Source organism: Dicentrarchus labrax, unplaced genomic scaffold (genome assembly GCF_905237075.1).
Source record: "Dicentrarchus labrax unplaced genomic scaffold, dlabrax2021, whole genome shotgun sequence".
In the NCBI taxonomy this organism is placed as follows: domain Eukaryota; kingdom Metazoa; phylum Chordata; class Actinopteri; family Moronidae; genus Dicentrarchus; species Dicentrarchus labrax.
In genome coordinates this window covers 16126181-16152881 of record NW_026136702.1, presented here as the reverse complement: position 1 = coordinate 16152881, position 26701 = coordinate 16126181, and the positions used below count along the sequence as shown (strand labels likewise).

Genomic DNA, 26701 nt, shown 5'->3' with positions numbered 1-26701 from the left:
CAATTTTGGCTTTGCGAAGTTGCGATGGGTTTTTGTAAAATGTTTTCATATTTTATCGATCTTCATCGACTAGTCAAGAAATGAATCAACTGATCAATATTGCAGACAGTCATTAGTTGCAACCATGCAGTGCTAATGTTATAGGTACAACATTTATCATTCCACTGAGGACATTTTTCAGAGCATTATATAGTATAATGCATCATTTTAAACTTTTGTGAAACTCATTTACACATGCAAAAAGCAAATATATTTCTCTGCGTAGCAATTCCGGAAACACTGACTTATAAAAGTTGCAGCTAAAAGTGAGTCCATCTTCGGCTTATACTACAGTATCTGTATGTGTGTGTGTGTATGATGTATCCCTAAGTGTGGAGCCCAGTTGGTGTGTGTCTCCACAGGGCGCCTGGCATACAGCCTGGCTCTACCAATGTGGGCGAGGGTGTGTGGGTGTTGTTGCCCCACGCTGCAGGATCTCTACCCCAGTCGCCACCCCACCCCCAACTACACCTTTCTCTTACACAAAACCAAACACACACACACACATTCACCCTTTTCTCCTGCTCCATCACTGACACTACATATTGTCTACCACCCACCGGTGTTAACCTGCCGACAGTCAGACGCTGCCAAAAAACAAAGTTTACCAAGTCACAGCTGTCTCCTGGTTGTGTGTGACTCTTTTTGTGTGTTTCATAGAAGGAAAAACAATCCAAGTTGTCAAGGAGTGTGAAGTATGAATATTCTGTATGTTTCCGCGCATATGTTATAGTGGTATTTTTATGTGTGTATGTGTGTGTGTGTGTATTACATGTTCTCAGGAGGTTTAGCAGAGTAGGAATCTGGCTGCCAAAAGTGGATTGGCTGGGAAGTTGGCACCTAACTTCTCTCTTCTCCCAACTGAACCACGATAATCACTCTTGGCATTTAGTGAGTTTTATTTTCTGCTTTGACACTTACTGGGTTGATGAATCCTCCTGATATTTAAATATCTCTTGAGTTCAGTTCTACATGAGGTCACTTTTGGAGTTACTGTCAAGCCGCTTGACCAAATTTTGTGTTTCATGTTTGGAGCTAACTCTTGTGGTAGGACGTGTGCATGTTTGAAAATGCATTTATTAGTTTTTTGAGCATTACATTTAGGTATTTTTGGCATTTATGTGTTAAGTTTAGGGTGCTTTATTGTAAAGAGGCGCCGCACAGAGATAAGGGAGAGACTGGGAGGCGAGAGAGATATGACTCACGTTTACAGTGATCCACATTCCAGCTGGTACTTGGTTTTTCAGTATGTGGTTGTATTTCTGGTACTGATTGTACTCCGGGGGCAAAACTAGAAAACTGGAAAACCTGCCACAGATACGTTCTTATATTGGTTTTAGCTTAAACAACAACAAAAAAAAAAGATCCAGATTTTGTGTCTTGCAGTTTATGTAAGAATTAAGCTGTAGATGCCGGATTGAACTTTATGGATCTCCGTTCTGTGTGTGTGCACGCAGTTATATTTATGTCTGTATATTTGTGAACAAGCAAGAGTACGTCATATGGCACCGTTCTCGTACTGAACTGCATGCATGTTCTTGTTATCCCCAGTGTGTGTGTGTGCGTGTGTCTGTGTGTCTGTGTGTCTGTGTGTCTGTGTCCATACATTGGGTATATATACGTTGGTCCCTGAGGGCCCTGAGCACTCGTTGGGCACCCTGTCGCGCTGCTCGAGGGTTAAGGTGTACGTGTTAACAAGCTGGTGCAAGTGGGTTCAATATCCAGCGCCCCGCCCCTCCGCACAGCCTCTCCATCGGCCTGCAATCTGTGCTGCGAAGAGCGGCAACAGCGCACCACGCACAAAACATTTGGAAAATCAGCTTGATTTATTTTTACATGGGCAAGCTGATTGCCAAACTACACAGGGGTTTTAGCACACAATGTTTTGCTTCACCACTTAATTATTTATTTCACCATGTCTGTGTTGTTGCTTTTTGGTTTTTTTTGCCTGGAAATGAAAGGATGGACTGGGAGAGTGGAGAGATGGAGGAGAGCACCGAGTTAGGGAAGAGCAAAGCCAGTTACTGTAAATGATAAATTTAAAGGTTATACGTGTTTTTATGAGTAATCTGATTCAGGAATAATACATTACATTTTAGTTTATTAAGTTAAAAGTATATTTGACATGAGTGAGCACAATTGGAAATGTTTGCATATGTAGATTTTAATTTGATTGGTGACATTTTATTTAGTGATTTTGCACTTTTCTGGTGCTTATTCTGAGGTAAAACAAGCAAAAGTTGAAGTCTCTATTAACTTAGTAGTAGTTAAAAATGGTGAGAGCTAGTTTGTCAGTGAGGGAAGGTTATGTTTGTGAGGAAACTTGTTGTATCATACTTATTTTTACAATTTATTTAATTCTGAATACAGAGATCTTTTATGCACAACTAACAGAATCTGTTCTGGTATTTTCAAATATGACCGGTCATTGTGTCATTGGTTTAAGTAATTTAACATCTTGATAAAATCCTGATACAAGCAGAAAGCTTAGTGCAAATCAGTCAAGAGAGAAACATGTAAGATGTTAGTGAGAACCACTGACACAATCCAATCAGAAATATGTTGAAGCCTGTGAAGGATATTACGGCTCTTGAAATATTTCCTCCCTGTGTGCAGTTTTTAGTAAGTCCAAACAATCTCTGAAATAATAATAATTTAAAAATGATATCTTAAATATCTGTTTTGCAGCACGGTTCTTTGTGATTCAATAAAACACCAGAGTGGGACACAGTCAGACTAAATGTACGACTGTCTGCGACACTGCACTACAGCGTGTTGTATTGTTTTTTTTACAATTTATTTTCTTGGGGTTCACCTTTTAAAAAAAAAAAAAAAAAAATTAAAAATTATTTCACCTTTTGTGTATAAAACATAATTTATATCTATATAACAAGAAATAAAAACGTTTCAATCCGTGTGTATAAAAATCATTTTTTTTTCCTGAATGATGTTGGGGAGAGAGAGAGAAAGAGAAAAGTTTTCTGTGACTTCTTTGCCGTTTATTTTTTGTTCATACTTAAGATTTGAATCCACCGTCTCTCAACTGTCCTCTCGCCTGCCCCCTCTCCTTCCTTATTAACCCACCATCTTCTTCTTATCTCTTTTCACTTTCCTCTTTGCCCTTCTCTCATTTTTCAACTTAACTCCTCTCCTCTCTTTCTCCTCCTCCCCTCTGCATTCTGTACCAAACACCACGCAACCTTTTCTCACCTCACAGCTGTTCGCAGGCTGTTTCACCAATTATCACTATGCATGTACACACCGAGGTCACATACACATACTCTCTCTCTCTGTCACACACACACACACACACACACACACACACACACACACACACACACACACACACACGTAAAACAGACCAACATAACACCAACGTTTGCTTAACCACACATAGTGACAGCAGAGAGTGTGTTTGTCAGCCCTGTGTGTGTGTGTGTGTGTGTGTGTGTGTGTGTGTGTGCATGTACTATATGTTTATGTGAGCGCACAGCTCACTGTGCAGCCCTTTAAGGAGAGCAGCAACATATACGCAGATGTGCCTGTAGATCCACAGGCTTCACTGGGCCATATGGCCTCCACGAAGAAAGATGGTGCGTGCGTCTGGAGGAGAGCAGAGGAGGGAGGGAAGGATGGAGGAGGGATGGAGGGCCATGTGGGGTATGAGCTGTGCAAGCAGTTGTTGAAGTATGTATGCCTGTGGATGTGTGTATGTGTGTATGTGTATGTGTGTGTGTTTGCACCAGAGGCTCCAGGAGATTGGTTAATGGAACAAATGGTCGCGGCGGGCCGGGGAAGAAGGAACAGGCTTGCTGCTACCGCGGGCGGACAGCGAGCCCCGGGCGAGGGCTGCTTCATCTGGGCTCCTGCCACACACACACACACACACACACCCTCTGTCAAACCCTCTTCTCTCCTCATCCCCCACCCCCCAAACACACAGTGTGCTGCCATGCCCCAGAAGCAAAAGGACGCTCCTCGCAAAACTTTTCATTTGCAAATTAAGTTGGCAGAGGCTGGGCAGAAGAAACAGGACAGCTTTCATTTGTTGTGTGTGTGTGTGTGTGTGTGTGTGTGTGTGTGTGTGTGTGTGTGTGTGTGTGTGTGTGTGTGTGTGTGTGTGTGTGTGTGTGTGTGTGTGTGTGTGTGTGTGTGTGTGTGTGTCCCCACACGGCGTACGCTCGTGTGCATCTGTGTGTATGATCTGATAGACACCGAGAGATAGAAGGATGATAAAAGAGTGAGATCAGGAGAAATCGGAGATAAAGACAATAAAGGCCCGGTGTGCGGTGCAGCGTTTACACACTCGCCGTCGTTAGTCTTCACATTCATGTTCCACGTCGTTAATATTTACATCACTGCTGTCACCTCACAAATACATTTTTATTACATTTTATTTTCTTCATATGTTTTTCAAATCAGCAGCCCCTTCACTTTATCAATTTTTTTTTGTTTTTGCTGAAAGAAAAGTTGGAACTGGAAGAAAAAGTGGTCTTAAGGCATATCTGTGTTTTCTATTAGTTGCTAATGTCCATTTTCTGACAAAAAAATAGATGTTGAATAAAATAAGTAAGAAATTAAAAGTTAAAAAGATGTAATATATTAAAAAAGATTTGATATATATATATATATATATATATATATATAAATATAAATATAAATGACTTTATAAGGATACATGAATCATTTTTGGATGTGGTGAACTAGTGAATAATGGAAATGTGGGGAAATCTCATCCGCAACCAGACAGAAGAGTTTAGTTCTGTTCATTCTTTTCATTTCTCTCTCACGCTCGCGTTCTCACCTCCGGATGGCGCTATCGTCGTCCTCCCCTCACCTTCATCTTACTCTCTTTCTCTCCTCATCGTTTCTATCTCTGCATTGCCCAGCTGGCTTCTGTAGCCGGGAGCAACTGCAGGGCGGCCTGCTGAAAGAGCATTGTCAAACGGTGGCTTTACAGCTCTATCACTCACACACAAACACACACACACACACACACAGACGCACAGATTTGCAGCTCAGATGTCAGGCTGTAGCCAGAGGCTTGCAAGCTGGAGCGTTAACTGTGCAAAGCGTCACATCTCAAGCCCCAGTCAGTGACACTCGCTAACACTACTTCATAAAACTACAACTAGAAAACTAGTGCAGAAACACCTGCCCCTTCTTTAGAAAATGTTAAAAGTAACAACAGCAGAAACACTTTAATGCCGGGAATGCAAACACTCAAACACAAGACTTAAAAAGAGTCAGCGGGCCTGACGGCAGCAAACACTTTGACATTGAATGGCTGATATGAGAGCTTGCAGCAGCACTGAAACCTCTGTTAATGCAGCGATGAAATGAAAGCAGAGATGGCTTCCATCGTTTTTTTTTAAAAGCTATGAATATATTTCTGACATCCCTCTTGAACACTTTCCAAATCGGTTTTACTGGAACTCTTCGCCAAGGACATTTTATTTTACACTTTTTTAGTCTTGTGTGAGTTCAGGTTGAACTTGTCAACCTTCTTCACACTGATGTCTCTATATACCACTACATATACACGATACCAACAAACTGTAAACATGTAAACTAACAGTGGGACAACCACTCCAGAGCCCACACCACTGGTTTGGTTCTTGTAGCTTATAATGAGTATCTTTATATTTTTACACCATAGATAGACCATAGATTTTTAGATGTTGTATCTATCACCCAGGGATCAGTTGGCTTCATGTCAGATCTTATTTTCAAAGATACAGTATAATTCTTATCATTGACTTTTAAAATGATTGTGCATTTGTACATTCACAGCAATAATGTAACTTTGTCAACACAAGCACATATGTTTACTGTGATCAATTACCAAACTGACAAAGTGTTAAAAATAACCACAAGTTGAATTTTTAATTAAACAATTTAAAACATAGCAGCAATTTAAAGGACATGAGATTTGTAGTAAATGGGTGAAAACATCATTAAACACTTTCATGAGCTTTTAAAGATTTATATTCTAAAAAACGATTGATGATTTCTTACAAAACAAAATAGTTATTAAAATACCTTCAATCACAACAATTAGTAGCACTTTCATACATTGAACCTATAAATAAATCAGTAAAGATTTATTTATCCCGTTTACTGTGAAGCAATTTTTAAAACAAAAGGCTACAAAATGATTCACAATAAAATCATTTAGCATCAAATATCAAACAGGTGTAACAAACACAAGAACAACAGAAAACTAAATATTAGTCAAGAGAAGTGAAGGAATTGAAGTGAGTCATGAAAAATCTATATTTAGAGGTAATTTATTTAGAATTTAAGGACAAAAACAGCCTACAGTCGGTCTCCCTTCTTTTGTTTTAAGCTGAGCTCCAGGAACATTTAGTAGACGCTGGTTAACAGAGCCGAGAGACTTAAGTTACTGAAGATGCTGAATAAATCAGAAATCTAGCCAGATGCTTCACTGTGAGGTCCAGTTTTATATTCTGTAGATTGCATTGTTTAACTGTATGTTAGAGGTTTTACATACAGCTCTCTGTTATGGAAAAGCTCCGCGTAGACTCACTTCAAACATAACAGAACTGTTGCAGAAGAGCTGCAGTGTTCATGTGTCTATCAAACAAGACTAATAACATCTAAGACCCCCCCCACCTTCTCAGCACGCTGCATCTCAGATTGATTTTAAAACTGATTTATCAGTTGAGTGATTGATTATCTCCATTATTTGTGTTTGCCTACTGCGATGCAGCACTGGGAGGTCATTCAGCCCCACTTCAGTAAGCCTACATTTGTCTTAGAACCAGAATATTTTTGCATGAATTGAATCATTTATTAGATATAAATGTAGAATCCTGCTACCTGTTTTTCCACCCGAACACCTCCAGATAAAAAAAACACATTTGTTAAAGTGGCTCTGATTTAATTCTTAATCGGCTCACATGATATTGATTTTGTTGTGTTTTACTGGATTTTTATCCTTCAAGCAGCAATTAGCCTGAATGACAGTTCAATGTTTGACTTTTTTTCCCTTTAAGTTCTACATCATAGGAAAAGATATCTCAGTGAAAAATACACAAAATAAACAGGATTTTATCCTGTACTTTAAAACTGAGTTAAATATAGACTGTAAGCACACTCATTTAGTATGTATATATAATATCTGTATACCGGTGTATTCAGACATTTAGACGCTCATACCGTGTGTGTTGTATCTAGCTGCGAAGGAAGAGTTACAGAAAGGTCCAGAGTAAGCAGAAACAGTGACTTAGAGTCCTTTTCAAACACGAAGCCGGCGCGTTAATTTGCCAGTACGCGTCTGAAATGTTTGGAAATACCAGGTACCAGTAAATCTAGAGACAAGAATACAAAAGAAAATCAGATAACAGCGAGGGAGTGCACGTCTGTCTCATCCTGATCAAAACACACAGTGTCACCAATCGTGTCCCCATGTCAAATGTGCATGTTAGCAAGAGCAACAACTGGCATGACAGGTTGGTGGAGGGGAGAGGGGCATGGCCTTCAGGCGCACACACACACACACACACACACACACATTCTTGAGTGTAGTTGTGTGCTAGCCAAGATTTAGCTAGAGCGCTGGGGTGTGAGGGTGGTGATGGTGGGCCTGGGATTGGGCGAAATATGGTTTTGTGTATATGTGTGTGTGTGTGTGGCAGCTGCAGCCTTCATGCCCCTGGCAGTGTTGTTGTAACCAGGCAAGCCAAGGCCGTCTGCCTGCATTCTTCACCCCCTAGGCCCCCTGCCTGCTACACACACACACACACACACACACACACACACACACACACACATGCAGAGACATTCAGTCAAATGTTGAGATTTTTCATTATCTTTTTGGGTTCAAGTTGACTTTTACAATTTTTTCCCTGTTTTTGCAAGTGTGTTTAGATGTGTGTTTAGATGTGTGTGTGTGTGTGTGTGTGTGTGTTGTCTCTCTTGCAGATCATTCATCATTACATTCATATTCACACTTCTCTTTATTTTTTCCAAAAAAAGAGAAAAAATCCTCCATAAGTAATAATATTATGGTATATAATGTCCTTCAGTATGATCCATGCTGAGTGGTTATTTTTGTCATTTTGATAATGTATGCACTGTCCAATAAATATTTCCTTTAGGTGACACGCTCCGGTAGCTGATTTGTTTAGAAATTAAAAAAAATTTAAAAAAACACGTGCACACACTCATATGGGGCTGTTGAATGACAGACACGAACACCGCTTCCAGATCTTCTTTTTTCTATTACCGTCTCTCCGTTCCTCTAACATGACGTTAGCACTTTCCCTTTGGACCGTGCCTTTAGGACATATGCTCCCACCTGTAAATAAATATGCAAACACAGACAAACACACACACACACACACACACAACAGAGTTTAGACACTAGCTGTGGGCTACGACTGATGTATACCACAGAGAGGTAACTGCGTCTGCGTGTGTGTGTTGTAATTAATCTCCTTAGTAGCAGCAGTCAATAGAGAGTGCGGCGGTTCGAGGTGCAGATTGTGAGCAGAGTTTGATTATCGGGCTGTCAGGGGAAATTACTGCAAACTGCCTCCCAGCTAAACTTGCTTTTATTATGTCTGCTGCAGAGCAAAACACACACTTACAACCATGACTGCTTTAGAAGCTGTTACAGGTATTTTTAATTTTTGGAGGATCAATGATTTTGGGGTAGGTGTTTGCAGTGTGTGTGTGTGTGTGTGTGTGTGTGTGTGTGTGTGTGTGTGAGTAAACCGTGGGATCCAGCAGGTGGTGTCCTTTCACCAGGTCAGTGGGGAGGCTCTCCTTCTCCAAGCACCCCCCCTGCAACCCTCCCATCAGCCCGTCAGCCAGGCCAGCAGCAGGCGGCGAGGAGGTGGCGGCTGGAGCCTTTGGCCTCTTTGTTTCTCCGCCCCACCTCCACTCCGTCCTGCACCTTCCTCGCCACCGCAAACTGTCAGCCCTCATTTTTCACCCACTGCAGATCCTCTTCACCTAAACATCCATTTATCTGTCTCGCCATCAGTCCATCCATGAGTCCATCCAAGCTTCCTTCCTTCCTTCCTCACCGGTTCCAGGCAGCAGGGCAGAGGCGAGCCAGCCTGCAGTGTGTGTGTGTGTGTGTGTGTGTGTGTGTGGGTTAGTGTAGGGCAGTGCCCGAGCATTAAGCCATATTAAGCCCTAATTAATGAGTGTGCCAGTCGATAGAGGCCAGTTATTGGATTTGCTGCTTTAGCTGCTGGAAGGAGCGCTGCCTTAATCACACACACACATTCATATACACCCCCCCCCGAGGCAGGGTATGCAAGGTGAGACAAGGGGTGGATTAGAGATAGATAGAGAGAGTGAGTGTGTGTGTCCGTTGTGTAAGAAGGCCAGAGGTTGGCTGCTCTCTGGCCAGACCAACTGAGTGTGTGTGTGTGTGTGCGCGAGTTAAAGCTTTACTTAACTGCATTACATAAACCTTCAGCTTACAACCTGCAGCCGCTTCAAACATCTCAGGCCACGACCCGACCGACTGATTTACTGGCTTCCTGTTCAGCTCACTTACCGTCAGACTGCTGTGTGTGTGTGGGCTGCTGGCATTTTGCAGCAGTGTCTGGGATTTCTGTGCAGTTGGTGCCATTTCTCCTAAATAATTGTTTTTTGAATATTTTACTGCATAGTGCCTCAGTGTCTCTCTGGAAATGGAAAACCTGTATAGCTGATAAAAACACACCATGAAGACTAGTTTGCTCTCATATCTGACACACAAATCACAATTGTATTTTTTAAGGTGCACTGTGTCAATTTTACACATCAGAATCGGTGAACTTGTCATGAAACGACTCCGCCTGGGAAGACAGTTGGATTGTGGTTTTTCTGAGTCTAACAAAATAACTCAGAGGATGTCAAACTGGGGGATGTGGAGTTTGAAAGACATGGATGTTTACCATGCAGTGAAACACTATTGAAGGACTCCATTAAGTTGCATTATGGGAAACTGATCAGCCTTTATGGAAGTGCCACATTAACTTGCTGGAAGACACCCTTTAAATTACAGACTTAATTTCAATCGAAATGTTGGCAATTAAAGGGTCAGTTCAGCCAAATTACAAAAAAAACACTTTCTCACTTACCTCTAGTGAAATCTAGTAATTTGGTTAAATTGGCTCTGGTTTTGAGAAATCTGCTGAGATGTGAGTTCTGTGGATTATACGGATCAACAGGGACACAGTTTCTGGAATGAGATGCTGCTGGTGATTTATTTTTTATTTTTTTAAACGTTGTAATCACCGCAAATCAAATACCATTCAACCCCTCAACTGAGGCAGAAAACCTTGAGACAGATCTCTGTCAAATTAAACCTAAACTATCTGTATGGCTAGATCCTTCTAGATATAATATATAATATCTCCGATAAATACCTTCACATGCTCTGAATCAATAAGTGAATAAATCCTCTCTACGTCTACCAGCAGAACAAGTGTAAAACTCTTCCTGGCAAACACTGTTGACACATCTCCTGCTTTACAAACCTGGAGTGGATCTCTGGCCGTCAGTCATCACAACAGACTCTCTTAAACACACAGCTGTATATTCTCCTGTTTGGTGCGTCTACTTGTACCAAGATCAGAGGTTGTGATTGGATCAGCATTGGCATTTTCTCAGCATGATTCAGATTAGTTTGGTGGTGTGGAGTTAAAGGCCTTACATTCTCAACACTTCCCTCATCAAACATTTACAGCTTCAGAACAACAGGCTCTGTTTCTGACCTTTAGGTCCTTCGCTGTGTGTGTGTGTGTGTGTGTGTGTGTGTGTGTGTGTGTGTGTGTGTGTGTGTGTGTGTGTGTGTGTGTGTGTGTGTGTGTGTGTGTGTGTGTGTGTGTGTGTGTGTGTGTGTGTGTGTGTGTGTGTGTGTGTAGTTGACATCTCCTGCACTTTGCGTGTGGCACATTGATTGTGTCTATATCTTGTGTCTTCGCTCACCACAGCGGGGATCTTTCTCTCTCTGTGTGTGTGTGTTACTGTGTGTTACTGTGTGTTACTGTGTGTTACTGTGTGTTACTGTGTGACGTGGCGGTGGCCTACTGTGTCGTGCTGTGTGAGGGCGGAGGAGGGAGAGTGGGAGGAGGAGGAGAGGGGGTGGCTAGTCAGGACAGCTTGGCAGTCGGCTGTAGGAACACCAGGCGGGGAGGGGAGTCATCGCCCGCGGCCTCCAGGACTGGACGGAGCCTCCAGGTCTGAGATAAACCGCTCAGCGGGCCTTTGGTCGGGATGGAGGAGGAGAGGGCGGCTGAAGGAGGGCAGGTTATTGCTGGGTGTAAGCAGGGAGGACTGATGGTGAAAGTTGATGATGATGATGATGATGATGGTGGAGGAGGAGGAGGAGGAGGAGGGGAGGTTCTGATGAAGAGGGACAGGCAGGAGCAGGATTAAAACCCTGCAGTGGAAAACCAGAAAGCACAGGGCAGAGTGAGGACAATGTGGGGGGGGGAGAGCAGGGAGCAGATTGTGGAGGAGTTTTGGGATGTTCGCCTCCCCCGTCTGTCACACACAGGCAGCCCTGCCACTGCCAACATGACCAGCAGGGCAGGGGCATCTGTCTCACCCCCCCCCTGCCCCCAGCTACTTCTTTCTGCCCCGAGCCACAACTCTCTTCATCCTCCTCCTCTTCTCTCTTCTTCTGTATCACACACATCATTCCTGCCTCACTGTTCGCCTTCTGAAGCTGAAACAGTGCCGAACATTGTGAAAGAGGATTACTCTCAGTACACAGTGCTGTGGTATTTTATATTTTATACGACCAAAGAGTGAAGTTTCTACGGTGGCCCAGAGGTGTCGAACAACCTGCAAAAGCCACAACACAGAAGAGAGGCAGTGGGAACAGTGGTTCTCAACCTGGACCTGGAGGAGGGATGGGGGGCGCTGGTTTAGAACAGAACCACTGCTTCACGTCCAGCTTTTGCATTCATGTTGTGGCTTTCTGCAGTTCCGTTGAAACCACTGTTTCATTTAAAGTCGTTTGAGGCCTAAAGAGGTCAAACTCTCACAAGAAAAAAAGGCTTGTTCTGAACTATTTCTATTAATCATCTCACTACTTCACAGACTTCTATTGTGACTGCTTGAGGTCCCGATCCCCAGTTTGTCAGCCGCTAAAACACTGTGAATCAAGTAAAAGATACCACAATGTAAAAATACTCTATTACAAGTGAAAGTCCTGCATTTAATGTCCTATTAAGAAAAAGAGAGAGAGAAATATGGATGGCTGGTTAAGTATGCAAATGTGGATTCCAGTGCTGAGAGTTTCCTCTGTCCCATTATCAGGGTGTGTGTGTGTGTGTGTGTGTGTGTGTGTGTGTGTGTGTGTGTGTGTGAGTGAGAATGAGTTCACCGCTGCACTAGAGGAGGGGATGACTGACTGAATAGATGAATGGATGAAAAAATGGGCTGCTGGTGGGAAATCTCTTAACACACATTCCACCTCCTCCCCCAAACACAGTCAACACACACACACACACACACACACACACACACTATTCATACAGACTTACCCCCAAACCCCAGCTGGAAAACACCACCTACCAACACACACACACACACACAGTGTGAAGTGAAAGAGTTCACTGTCTGCAGAAGCGCCTGTGTCAGAGGGGACGCACTAATTGGGACGTCCCAATAATGATCAACACTTTGCTTCATACACGCCACTTTCTCACCACACTGCTAACCTGCTAGCACATGAAGACAATATGGAGACATAATGTCACAGAGCAGCGACAGTACAGGCCTCAAAGTAACAGTCAGCATGTTTTCTGAGCCTATCAGGAACAAATATATCTCCTTAGCCTTGTCCCAGTTGCTGTAGCTCTAACCATTGTTGGAGCTTGTAGTATGTTCACACTATGAAAATACAGTTCACCAAACTAATATAATACTGTAGCATGATGTGGTGAAGTACATATACTCGGGTACTGTAGTTAATTACTTGCATTTTATGCTCCACTACATTTCAGAGAGAAATATTGTACTTTTTACTACATTTATGTTGCAGCCATAATGAAGATTTTACATTAAACACACACACACCTGTCTACCTGGGGCCCTGTGATGTTTTCTTGTAAACAAACAAGTTAGTCTACATTCAGGGTTACTCGCATTGTATCTCGGAGCTGAAAACAAATGTGTTGAATTAATTTCCTTCCTCCCCATAAAATATTTTAAAGTTTTAAAAAGTTTTAAATCCTGTATTGTTTTTATCAACGTTTACGAGCTTGTTGTCTTCTCCCCAGGCTTTGTTTGCACATTGCTGCAGTTCTTGGCGTATTTACTACCTGTTGATCAGTGGTGTAGGGTGAGACCGTTGGCAGGCTGTTAATGAGGTCACCTGCGTGTGAACAGATAAACATTACAGAGATCCTAGAGATCAATTAATCCTACACACTGGTCCTTTAAGTCAGAGAAAATTAATTCAATACAATTCTTTCTTATTTTAATTATACAATTATATTGTTTTATATGGTGTAACATTTCCCTGTTAAAATGTTTTGACGACGGTCACTAAAAAACATCTGTCACATCTGGCCGATGTCTGATCAAGAGCTGCAACAATTTTAGTCAGTCGCCAGAAAGTTAACAACTATTTTGATGATAATAATAATAATAATAATAATAATAATAATAATAATTAATAATTTTAGACCATTTCTGAGAAAAATGAAAAACATTTTCTGATTCTTAAATGTTTTCTTTCTCATACAGAAGAGTAAACTGAGTAACTTTGTTGGTCTGACAAAACAAGACATTTGAAGACATCAGCTCGGATTTCTATTATATTATACAATCTTTCACTATCGGGTGACATTTTAAAAACAGAACAATTCATGGATATATTGAGATTAGTTAGTTGCAGCCCTAATTGGATCCATTTATTAGGGTCAGTGCAGTCCGATATCGATTGAGCGCATGACGATTATTCAGCTCCTCGTCTGCACTCTAATTATAAAAGGAACCCTGCTGTCACATTCATGTAAACACTGTTGATTACTTGATCAACACAAAGTCCAGTGATATTAAAAGCTTTTTGTGGATCCAGCTCTCTTTCAATATTTACAACATTTGGTTTTATATCAGCCAGGAGGGTACGTTCCTCTCACACAGTTTCAGTCAATATTGTGTGTGTGTGTGTTTTGCAGACTGCAGCAGTTGGACCGTCACTGTCAGAGCAGCGCCCAGCAGGTGTGTGAGCTGCTGGCCAAACAGAACCAGCTGATGCAGGAGAGAAACACACTCACCGAGGAGATGCAGACCCTACACATAGAGGTACGTACACACACGTACACACACACACCAGTGTGTGTGACTCACTGTTACTAAATTAATTTGTGATGGTGTCTTTTCTCTCTAGGTGCACATTATAGTTGTCAGTTTACTGAAATAAATCAGTAAGAAGACGTTTGTCCCTTCATGACTAATGATTCTGTCTGGTTCTGAATTTAACAACATGTCTGTATTCTGCTCTGATTCATCACCAGAGAGATTGTGTGTGCGTGTCAGACGTTCAGACACTGGTTTTAGTGAATGCTCTATGTGTGTCTTTCTAGCTCCCGAACACCAGACGAGTCGATGCTCTGTCCACATGAGTCTGTCCTGCCCATTTCCTCCTCTGGTCTGTTTGGATTCAGAGTCATCTCCCGTCAACGAAAACACATCAGAGTATTATTTATGCTTTTTTATCCAAAGTGCAGGGAATCAGATGTCCTCCTATTTTGTTATCAGGTTTCCAGCCTATATTTTACATTTGGCAATAGACTGTTACTGCAATATATTGAGTGGTTAGAGGTACTTTTTTAAACATTTAATAAGAAAATCAGTGGTGCACTAATATGAGCTTTTGGAATTCCCTAAATCATCATTTTAATACAAATTTTCTACATTTTCTTTTTTTCCCCTTTTATTCAGAATAAGCGTTTCACATTTTGTATGGGAAAAAGTCTAAACTCATTTCTTTTTTAGCCACAAAGGAAACAAGTCGACACCATTGCAGCAGATTGACATAGTGCTTTATTGAAGCTGTCTGTAAGAAGGAAAATAATGTGCATCCCTATCATATACATTTTATGTGTAAAAATACTAAGGATGTACAGTGTAAAAAACAGCTTCATGTTGATGGTAATTTGTTGTTTTTACATCCTCGCGGCCTCACTGGCCAGCAGGACTGTATCCTAACAGCATGAGGGACAGAAAAAGGCTGTTTGATCGATCTGCTGAGTTTCCCGACACTGTCTCAGAGTCAACATCCTCTCTGCTCCACTGACATGTCGTAGAGCAGAGCTGACTTCAGTGCTACAGTGCTTCAGGGAAACGTGGCCCACTCTGTGAACAGCTGGCAGCTGTCCAGAAATGTCTCACACAACTGTAAAGCTACAGTAGATGAACATGGACGTGAAATTAAAACTCAGTTACACTTTGTAATATTTGTACATGTTTGCCATTTTTTGTTTGCTGTTTATAAATAAATGCATCTCATGCTTGTTCATGTTAATAATCATGATGATAGACTAGTACCAGAGAGGGGAGGGGGAGGAATGCTATCGCAGACATGAGGTCAAATACTTTCAGAAATCCTTCCAAACACTGGAGCCGTTTACTTATTATCTGCATTAAACGCCGGGCTGAGGGCGGCATGTGATTTCTGGCTGACGCCGTCCGTTCATTCACAACGGGCGAGATCAATACAGAGCAGCTGAGGTCTTTGAAAGGATTTTACATATTCAAATACTATTGGAGTCAGATCTGATGTGTGATAGATGTACAGTACAAACAGCAGCAGCTTAAAGACTGAACGCTGTCAGTGCAGCGTCAGATATCTCACATACTGTCGATTCACACCAGTCTAGGGCACCGGTAAAGCTGTGAGGAGGCTTAAACTGAGCTTCAGCATCCCGTTTAAGAACCTCTGTTTGGTGAAACTACTGAGACAAAAGTTAAGGACATGTCCCCTCGACTGATTCAAAGTCTTTAAGGGAAAACCCACATTGATGAAGAGGATTACTTAGCTCCACCTGCTCTCTCTTTTTTTTATGATCTCTGACCTTTTAGAATCAGCTTGTGGCATTGTTGCTGCCAGTAAGTGAACTTGAATCTGTAGAACAAGTTGTTGAACAAGGAGAGTCGGAGGCTCACTGGGGTGAAAACTTTTCAAAATGAGAGGAGGAGGAGGAGTCAGTGGAGTCGCAACGATTGCTCAGTGGGTTTTTACAAACATTTTAGTTTCTGAAGACTGACCAATTCACTGAAAACATCCACTGAGCTCCAAAGCCCGCTCTGCAGTGGCAGCACTGACTCGTCTCTGGCATGTGGGACACAATCACCTGGGTCTTGCCAACTCTAGAGAGCAACATCAGAGCTATCGGTCTATGTGGAGGGGAGATGTGCTTTTAAAATCCTCAGTTTCTTAAAAACATTAGAGAAAGAAAAAAAAAAAAAGCTAAAACTCTTCCTTTAAAGCAGGGCTGAATCAGATTCCTCTGAATCATATAAAAAGTGATGGATGTGAAAGTGCTGTGGCCAAAGCTACAAAGCGGTATTTTATGAACTCTGGTTTCTAATGATTTTGGCGGTAAGCGTGCACATACAGCTAGAACTCCTCAGTCACTCGCAGACCTGGGTCAAATCAAAGCTGAAATCCTTCCAAATACTTGGGAGCGTTTGCTTGAGCCTGTCGAGGGTGCCAGCTGGGTGGGATTCGCCTGCTTCAGCTGTGCCAGACAGGCTCAATCGATCACAGAGAAGTATTTTTCATAAGAGTTCAGAGTGCCACTTTGACTCGGGACTGGTAGTGCGGACAGAGGAGGACTACAGCATGCAGGCCAGCGCCATCCTTTTATACTTTCTGCCATAAAGCGCCTTTGCTAGCTAATAGCAATTTAATGGATGTGCAAGAGTAAAGCATATGGACTTAAGAGCAGCGGAAAAACAGGTAATGTGTCGTATAAGAGATATCTGTAAAGAAAAGAAAAAAAAAGGAGGCATTTATTTTTAGAACAAAGTCTGAAGACTTAAACTGCAGAGTGAAACACGACTACACCCCCTTACTGCTAAACTCCAAAACAAAATGACATCAAATAAATTAAATAGAAAAGAAATTCAAGTTATCCATCAATGATAATAATAAAAACATTCAAATAAATATATTGGAATACAATTCCCTATGCCTAATAAGAGCACATCCCCTGGTGCTCTCTTTAATCCATGTCATTCAGATATTGAAGGGGAAGTCTTCCACGTTTTCTTTTTTTTTTTTAGTTTTTTTTTTTTAGATGTAGTTGAGATTTCAAATGTTTAAAAATATATTTCCTCACGTCTGTTGATTATTTTTTTTGACTCTGAAATGCTGGACGTCGAAGTTTTTGACTCATTCTGAGCTAAACCATAAGGCTTACTGGCGTTTGAAGACAGAGAAATAGAGGGGATTTTAAATCTTGTTGGTCAGACTGGAAGACATGACGACGCAAACAAACAAAGTCCAGACCGGAGAGATGACAGCACACGTTAAAGACAAGGAGCGTGAGGGAATGGTTTAGTGGTCGGGGCCCGAGTCTGATCATCCCCACTCTTATAATAGAGGTAATGTTAGCGGGCAAGAAAGCTCTTTCTCATCTAAAATCCATAAAACTGACAGGAAAACACTGACTGACCTAAAAAAAAACCTCACATTATTAATCCTCTCTTTCGACTTTCTCCTCGACTCCGTCTCGACACACTTACAGTAAACAGCAGCACTTACAGCTCGGCACTGAGTCTTTTCCAGCCTTACCGCGTTACATTCTGACTTCTGTACTTGTTTTCTTTCTGCTCAACTTCCACTTGGTCTTTCTCCCTGAACTCTGTCTCAGCCTTCAGCAGCACACACATGTAGTGAGATTCAATGCGGGGGACATTTGTGTCAATAACAACGGTGAGATGAGCCGTTGCAGTAAACACCTGTGGGATGATGTGGATAACGCTGAGGAAGAAAAGGTGGGTTTCTATCATCGCCCCTCTTCTTGAAGCTCACAGTAAACTATCGTCTGTCTTTAACGTGTCGTGTCACCTCTCGGCTGTCACATTTTGGTCACAAAACAACACAAAAAACATCATTAAAATAAACAATGGAGCAGGAAGGCTATTTGCTTTCCCTCCTACATTCTTCAGCCATTTTTGTTTCTTGAGGTGCCTTTTTTTTCTCCTCTCAGCCCTAAGAAATATTTTTTCTAGAATAATGTAATAACAATAGAAAAAGTTAAATATAAAACCGATGAGTAGAACAATAAATAGAACATATATATATATTATAGCCATTGCTGTGATTGGTGTAAACCCATAACTGTTGATGCGTACCTCCTCACAGACCATAATGTCTTTCTTTAAAAATCCTTCTTAAGAATCTCACAGGAAACAGGAAATCAGCTGTTACCTCACTCATCAATACGTCATAAATTATCACATTATAAATATTTCATATCGCATCATTCTTCTCAGCTTTTTCACCTGCACTCTCTCTCTTTCTTTCTCTCTCTCTCTTCTCGTCACAATGCCCAACCTGCCATCCTGGACTTCTCTTTTCACTCTGTGGTGAATCTGCTACTGCTGCAGTTTCCCTTTCCTGCACAAAGACAGAGAGGTACAGCCGTGCGGTTCCCAAAGCCATGACAACAATATGTCACAGTAAAGCTTTCCATCATCGACACAGAGTACCGATTCGCTTCGTTTTTCCCTTTTGGGACAGAAGACATTTAAACTCAAGGGGGACTTGTAGTTGGAAAATAAAAAAAAAATAAAATAAAAAAAGTTTGGGGGTTAACATTCAAACCAACCATTTTCCTCTCATTTTCACCTCTGCAGCGATGGATTTATCAACCACCTTGCACTGCATTGTGGGTAACGTAGTAAAGCTCATGGTTTGGGAGCTTCATCCTTCTGAACTGCTGTGCTTTGAGGTGCGTTCTTAAACACAAATCCATAACAGTACTTCACACACACTCACACATACATGACATCCTGTCATCATCTTAATCTACAGAGTTGATGTGGAGTAGCAGAACTTTAGGAGTAGCAACACCTGTTCTGCAGCTGTACAAGCATAGACGTTAATACAGGTGGTTGATGTGTTGCTGGCGCCTGTATAATGATGCAGCATTAAGCTAGTAGTGTAGCACCGGGTTTTAGTAGTAGCAGTAGTAGTATAGTAGGAGTAGGAGTACCTGTAGTAGTTGTGATAGTAGTTGAAATAGCAGCAACAACAATAATGAATTGCACTGAGCAAAACCTGAGTCAAATCCTGCTTGACAACATGAGGTGTGTAGGATTCTGCTCAATGCCAGGCAGCCTCAATCAATCCCAGAATTATTAATGCGAGGATATTAAATCAGACCCGAGTGTCTCTCCGAGTCTGACTATCTGTCTGTTTGTAAAAGCCTGAGATACAAACCGGTAACGGCAGTTTGGGTTTGAAAGACTTAAAATTCTGTAACTCGGTCTTACAGATAAGAAGCCACAAAAACGTCTCGTTAAAAATGAATCAGCTGTTGTCTAACTTGATCTGAAGTGTTTGTTTGTTTTTTGAGTTTGGCAGGACCGACACATGTCAAAGCACAGCAGGCCACCGGTGATGCTCCTGTCTTTAAAGGGACATTACATAGTAACTGATCACATCACAGTTCGGATCACCTAGGGTTGCAGTGCAGGATTAGAAAATAATTTTGCCTGGAAGTTCTCTCTAAAAAGGGATTCACCAAAAATAAAAATAAAAACAGTGGAGCAGACTGGAGAGGTGAAAGAGAGAGGAAGAGGAGAGGAGGAGAAGGGCAAAATCCTTCAAGTCAGGGTCCTTCTGGGTCGGTCCAAAGCTGTGGGTCTTTTTGTCCCACATTCATGACCTCAGAGACCAGCTGTGATGATGTCACTGTGATGGACAGTTCATTCTCGCCCACTGGCAGAGTAGGAGAACTGTGGGAAGTGCGGCCTTCTCTCGTTGTCCAGACAGTCCATCCCGTCCTCGTCAACTGCAGACAAATATTGATTCAGAGGTAATTAAGGGCTGGAAGACTTACCATTAAAAGTTCAGTTAATATAAATAAATAAAATCAAACAGGAAATGTATAAATTGCCAGGTTGATTGTATCATCTAAAGATGTAATCAAACACAACAAAGCATTGTGTTTGCAACACGTTATTTAAACAGAACAAGATTCAATTAACGGGTGTGCCTTTGATGTGCCACTCTCCAACTGATGTGCGACCTACAAAACAAGTGGAACCTCACATTAGCGCAGAGAAACACGTCGGTTCCACTCATGCATAATTCAGTGACGAACATTTTGAAACTGGCGTCTTTATTTCAAAGCTTGTAGAGCTGCATGCGGCCCGAGGACTATTCCGGAGACACTACTACGAGCACTTTTGAGTATTTTGTTGCTTCGATTAATTCAAGTGGAAATGTGTCACCAGAAGAAAGAGAGGGAGCACTGATAAACTGTTTGAAACTGCAATTATTAAAGTAATCCATAGGAGTAAAAAAGCTGAATTTGATCACTAGCAGGTGCTTGACAAATGCAACTCGACGCCAAATAATTAATTCTAATTTGTAATCAGGACAGCTTTATTAACATTATGATCCTCTGCAGAAATGATTCAGAGTACTCAAACATATACAGAACATACATTTCTTTTTGGTGGGATGTGTGCTATTTTACAGTGACGTAATATCCACTACTACTACTATATTCTGTCTCCACTGGGAATATTTGCTGCTATGTAATGAAAATGAGATGGCCGTAAGTTTTAATGTGGGCATATGTTTGTGCATACATGTATGAGACAAACAGACAGAGAGAGACAGAAGAGACTCACATTTCTCTGGTGGAGTGATTGTGATGGTCTGGGCCGTGAACTCCTCGTCAAAGTATCTGGTGTCTGTCTCTGACGTCACCTGAGGCTTGAATGGAGGGACCAGCTGAGGCAGAGATGTGAGGAGGACACAAAGAGGAAAGATTAGATTGTACAGTAACACTGGTTGTCTCCAAACTACAAAGCAGCTGCTTCAAGGACCTCTGGATGTCACCAATCGTTCTGCAGGTTAGGGTGGACAAATGGTTAAAGTGCATAGCACATAATTCTCCCCCCTCCCCCACCCCATATATCCTGTTGCCTTCTTTATCGATCGGCCGAATAAGGGGCAAAAGAATACTCTTTTAAAAAGGAAAACCGTCCTGCAGTTGAACCTGAAAAGGCACAGAAGCAGCAGGTTTGTGGATGTTAGATTCAAAACAGTTATCATTGAGCCTGACCTCAATTTTTACTCACACTTCAGCAGCATCATTAAAGTAGCCTTTCATCATCTCAGTATTTTTAGAAAATGTTTTGCTTTTTGTATCTAAGTCAGATTAGACATTTGTTTGTGCCCTTTTTATTGGTAGACTAGAAGATAGTTCTGCAATGTCGTGTAAATGACTGAAAAAAGCCATCGAACAGCTTCAAAATGCAGCCGCCAATATTTTAAGTAAAATTATACTGAACATCTCCTTCAAGATTCTGCTCCTGATATAATGATAATGATAATGAGCTGGCTCTGGTGTATGGATATGTGTTGTTGTGCATTTATACTTCTACTTTTATGTGTTTTAACCACAATGAAAGGAAAGGAGGGAGGAGAGACAAAAGGGAAGGGAAGTACAGATGAAAGGAGAAGAAAGGAGAGGAGATGAGGAAAGGTACAGAAAGGAAGGAGAGAGCAAAGGAAAGAAGAGGAAAGGAGGGAGGAGAGACAAAAGGGAAGGAGAGCAAAGGAAATGAGGATGTGAAGAACAGGAGAAAAGAGACTTAAGTGAAAGGAGGAAGCTCAGCACCTGTCTAACAGGCTATAGGTGTTGCCACACAGGACCTGACTTACACTCTGTGGTGTGAGCAAACACACGAACAGACTGATAGACCTCCAGGATACAAGGTCACACCTCTCCATAAAGCCCTGTGCTTTATACTGTTGCCTGTCTGTTCTGATGCACACATCCTGTGAGATATCTGCATGCCTGCATGTGTTTCATGAGTTAGCCCTGAGCCTGTGGATAATTGCAGTTCAGCACACAATTACAATACACTAAATGTGAACATACGGAAATGCAAGGAGTGAAAGAACTTGTTATTGTTATAATTTATTATCATAACTTATATATCTTCGTGGTGAGCCATTTCCCATCATACTATAATACTTGATTAGACAGTACAAAACAATGGCACACTACACAGTGCAAGCATATGGTTTTACCATCATATTGATTCATACCTTTTTATCATACACATCCTGCCAGTCAATGCCAGAGAAGAAACTGTGTCTCATTATTTCTTTAGCGTCATCTGGTCCTCCACCGAGCCTAGATGAGAGGAGAGGCAACATTTGATTTTAACCAACAAGCCTAACAGACAGAAATCAAACTTATAAAAGTCCTCAGAAGTGATGAAGAGATATGTATTACTTTCTTTAGAAGAATAATGTGAATAAATGTGAAAAAAAACTTCTGCACATCGTCTCTCTTTTTGCTTGGTACATACGCAGATGTTGTGTAAATAATCCATACCAGAGGATCACAGAAATTAGGTCAATTGGTGAATGAAACACAATGAGAAACCACGCATTGCCATCTCCTTCCTTCACATATGCGTACATTTTTTTAAGAACATCAACATTTTAGGAAAATGAACACAATGAATGTAAAGGACAAAACCTCCTTCCTGACCCTTAATTTACCAATGTTCACGTCGCTAAATTTTCACCTACACTAAACCTGGACACACACCGTTTGTTGGGGTCTTTGATGAGCAGGCCAGACAGCAGGGACTTAGCGTCGGATGAAAGAGTGCGTGGGAACTTGATGTCCTCCATGAGGATGAGCTCAAACAGCTTCTCGTGGTCCTGGTTGTAGAATGGCAGTCGGCCGCACATCATCTCGTACGTCACGACCCCCAAACCCCACCAGTCCACCGCCCGACCGTAGTCGTTGTCCTCCAGGACCTGAGGAAAGTAGAGAGAGGAAAAATTGCTACTTTTTTAAATGGGACCATTTGTTTTATTGGACATCTGCTTTTATTGTGTTTCTGCATTTATTTTATTGGACAATACAGACTGCCCAAGGTATTCAGCGAAGAGACAGATGAGCGAGGAAAGATGCAAAGGAGAGTCAATATGCCATTTTGCTCAAGGAAAAAAATAAAAACAGTAAAAAGTTGTCGTTGTTGAAGTGGCTGCACAGATAACAAGGACTGAGGTGTAGAAGGTAGCACACAGACACACACATACAGAGGCAAACATCATGGGATGGCAGGTCTTCAGAGCCCCCTGTTACAGTAAGGGAGTCTGTGTGCTGGCGTGGCCCACCAGATGCCCCCTCTGGTCCCTGCCAGCTCCCTCTGGCACACTGATCCTCCCCTGGCAGGGACAGAGAGGAACGTCCCTGGATGGAAAAGGCAGGAACAGCCCGCAACGTGGGTCAGGGCCAGTCCGACCTCCAAGCTGGCTAGCGCAGGTACTGTACTGTGAGCTGGAGTGTTGTGTGGAGGGGAAAGAGATTCTGTGAAAGAAGTCACTCCTGTATCAAAGTCTTATGTCTGGGCTGCCTTCCTACTCCTATTTCCTGCCTGCTCTCCTTGTGCTGTCTTCTCCATCCTGTCTTATCCTGCCTTCTGCATCCTCTAATCATATCTTCCCTTGCTTGTTCCTTCTCTTTCATTCCCACTTGTGCCCGTTTGCTCACCTCTGGACGAGCAAGGAAGAGGAGGGAAAGGGAGGCACATGCTGAAAGAGAGGTATTTCAGGTGCTGTTGAGGCCCTCATTAACATAATAAGCTTATTAACATGAAGAGTGTGCATGTGTGGATGCATGCGTGTGTGTGTGTGTGTGTGTGTGTGTGTGTGTGTGTGTGTGTGTGTGTGTGTGTGTGACTGACAGACAAGACTGGAGAGCAGCCAAAACAGCATATGTTGTACATCTCGCCAATAATAATAACATCTCACTCACTGTTAATAATGGACCAGGCAGGGTGGACACAAACACGTGAATGTACAAACATACTATACATTTTTTGACACAACTATTATAAATTACACAATAAAGTATACAGCAAAAGTCATATCAAAACATCCAAAAATATACAGAGTAAGTACCGTACACTGAACTAATATCTACCATTAGCAGTAGCGCAATGGGTGGCAGATGTAGAAAGCCCAAATCTTATAGCCCACAATTCAGTGAGAGAGTTACTGTAATTTACGGTCTTAATGAAGGGTTTTAAAAGGTAGGCAGAAAACAGTCTTATTATTCAACATTTTACTTGGCAGTTTCTCCTAATAAGTGTAAGTGTCAGGTTCAGATGAGGTTCTGTTGTACAACCGCAACTGTAAATGATGTTAAACGTTACTGTGCATACCAGGTGAGAAAAAAAATCCAAACATCAAACCGCTGCCTGTGACTTTCCACAGCCACTCAACAGCACAGAAAGCTGGTCATTAACTGACTGAGCTCACACACTCCAAACTAAACTGCTAATGATGCAGGCGGCTGCTTCAGTGTGGGCAAGTCAACATGTGCATGGAAGTGAATAAGAGAGTTATGAGAGTTATTTTATGTGTGAGTGTGTGTATGTGTGTTTGTGTGAGAATTAAGCTGGTCACCCTGTTGGCAGCTGCAGAGAAGAGCTGGGGGAACGAAGCACGCCGCCAGCTCCAGATATACTATTGATTGGTACGGCTGGAGGGATAACACTGGCTTAGACTGCTGGGAGACTGTCAGGCACACACACACACACACACACACACACACACACACACACACACACACAGCAGATGGAATATTTATCCGCCCTCATCAAATTCATAAAGTTTTGAGAGTGAGGCAAACTAGGAGATGTTTGGTGTTGTTTCAGTCCCTGCACCTTGAGGAGGGACACACACACACACACACACACACACACACACACACACACACACACACACACACACACACACACACACACACACACACACACACACACACACACACGAAATTCAGAGCATCCTACAAGGCTGTTGTCGATGTTGATCTACAGGGCTGTGAGTGTGCTGTGTGTCGAGTCTTTGCACAAAAAGGTATAGAAATGTGTATGTATATATAAATGCAAGCTGTCCTGTTGGGTATGTATATGTGTGCATGTCAGTGTAAGAGTGTGTGTGTGTGTGTGTGTGTGTGTGTGTGTGTGTGTGTCCTGGGACCAAAGAAAGTGGTGGCAGCTCGGTTGCAGGCAGGGAGCAGATTAATCCACACAGAGCCAGAATGCTGCCCCACAGCCCAAGGCATGGAGGCATGGGAGTGTGTGTGTGAGTGTGTGTCTGTGTATAGTATGTGGTTATGTGTGTGTATTTTAGAAATAGACAGGACAAATAAATAGGACAAGACAGATGAGCTAACAAATGAGATAAATCGGCAGGTGGAGAGGAGAGGAGAGGAGAGGAAAAGAGAGGAGGGGAGAGGAAAGGAAAAGAGGAGGGGAGAGGAGAGCTCTGATTAAAAGCAGCCGTGAGGGAGAAGGTCTTGTCCTGTCCGGGTCCCTGTTGGGGCAGCCATGTGGCAGTTAGATTCTGCTCGCGGGACGGGGGCTTTGGCAGCCTGGACAGGACTAGATGGGACGGGACGGGCACACACAGCCTGTGGCTGTACCAGCCCAGATACCCAGCAGGCTACAGAGAACATAAACACACTCACACTCCACACACACACACACACACACACACACACACACACACACACACACACACACACACACACACACACACCTGATATACTCGGCACAGTGAACATACACTCACATACTGTTGGTGTCGCATAGAGACCTTCTATCTCCAAAGTGTTGACACTCTTCAGACATTTTTTTATGTTGTACTAATGGCTGACTGCTGCTATGTTTATGAAACATTTACAGTTACAGTAGAAAAAACAACGCACAAAATATATAACACAAACAAAAACAAACGCATACAAATAAATGGAAAAAGCCCAAATCCATCCCCTTCAAAAAACAAATCGCCACAAGGAAATGTGTCAAACACAAAAAATATGAGAAAACAGAGAAAAAGACTCTGCATGTGTTTTCTCTGATCCTGTTCCATCCCTTTACAAGGACCTTACGCTGCTTATTGTTCATTAATCTCACATTTATCTTTGAAACAAACAATAGCACTTCAATCTAATGTTTTACATATTCGGCTGAAGTATTTATTCACTTGACAGCGTAGTTTTTAGCAAGTATTTGTGTGTGAGTTCCTTCAGGCGTGCAGCAGACACAAACACTCTTTATTCACTTCTCATCTGCCCTTTTCACTGACGGCAAACATGGGAACTGTCTGAATTTCACTCCTGTAACCCTGAAATATTTTCTCTCCCTTCTCATCTTCCTCTGTCTTCAACCCCCACCTCCCCCTTTCTCTTTTTAATCCCGGCTACTTTGCATCTCTGTAACTTGGCTCCGAGCAAACTGTGTTATTTTTACACGCGGGCGGGCGAGCAGAGCGTGCGGGCGGGTGAGTGGCGGCGGCGGTGGTGTAGATTTCCAGGTTTTTTCCGAGCACCTTCCTCCAACCTCGCCCATCTGCCGCCATCTGCCTCGCTTTAGCCCGCACTTTCTACTGCAA

The 26701-nt window shown here is 42.3% G+C and overlaps 2 protein-coding genes across 3 annotated transcripts in view; one reads left to right on the top strand and one right to left on the bottom strand.

Annotated features, from left to right (window-relative positions):
• sdccag8 (SHH signaling and ciliogenesis regulator sdccag8) overlaps positions 1-15480 on the top strand; it is a 44802-nt gene extending 29322 nt beyond the window's left edge. Inside the window, exons 17-18 of the mRNA XM_051418558.1 lie at positions 14202-14328; positions 14610-15480. Of these exons, the coding sequence (XP_051274518.1) occupies positions 14202-14328; positions 14610-14648 (166 nt within the window). The 3' untranslated portion in view covers positions 14649-15480. The remainder of the gene's footprint in view (positions 1-14201; positions 14329-14609) is intronic.
• Positions 15052-26701, bottom strand: part of akt3a (v-akt murine thymoma viral oncogene homolog 3a) — a 55232-nt gene continuing 43582 nt past the window's right edge. For both annotated transcript variants that reach the window (XM_051418583.1, XM_051418572.1), the window contains exons 11-14: positions 22839-23053; positions 22328-22415; positions 20899-21001; positions 15052-20051 (exon numbers count right to left, since the gene is read on the bottom strand). In XM_051418583.1, coding sequence (XP_051274543.1) covers positions 19966-20051; positions 20899-21001; positions 22328-22415; positions 22839-23053 — 492 coding nt within the window. In that variant the 3' untranslated portion in view covers positions 15052-19965. The remainder of the gene's footprint in view (positions 20052-20898; positions 21002-22327; positions 22416-22838; positions 23054-26701) is intronic.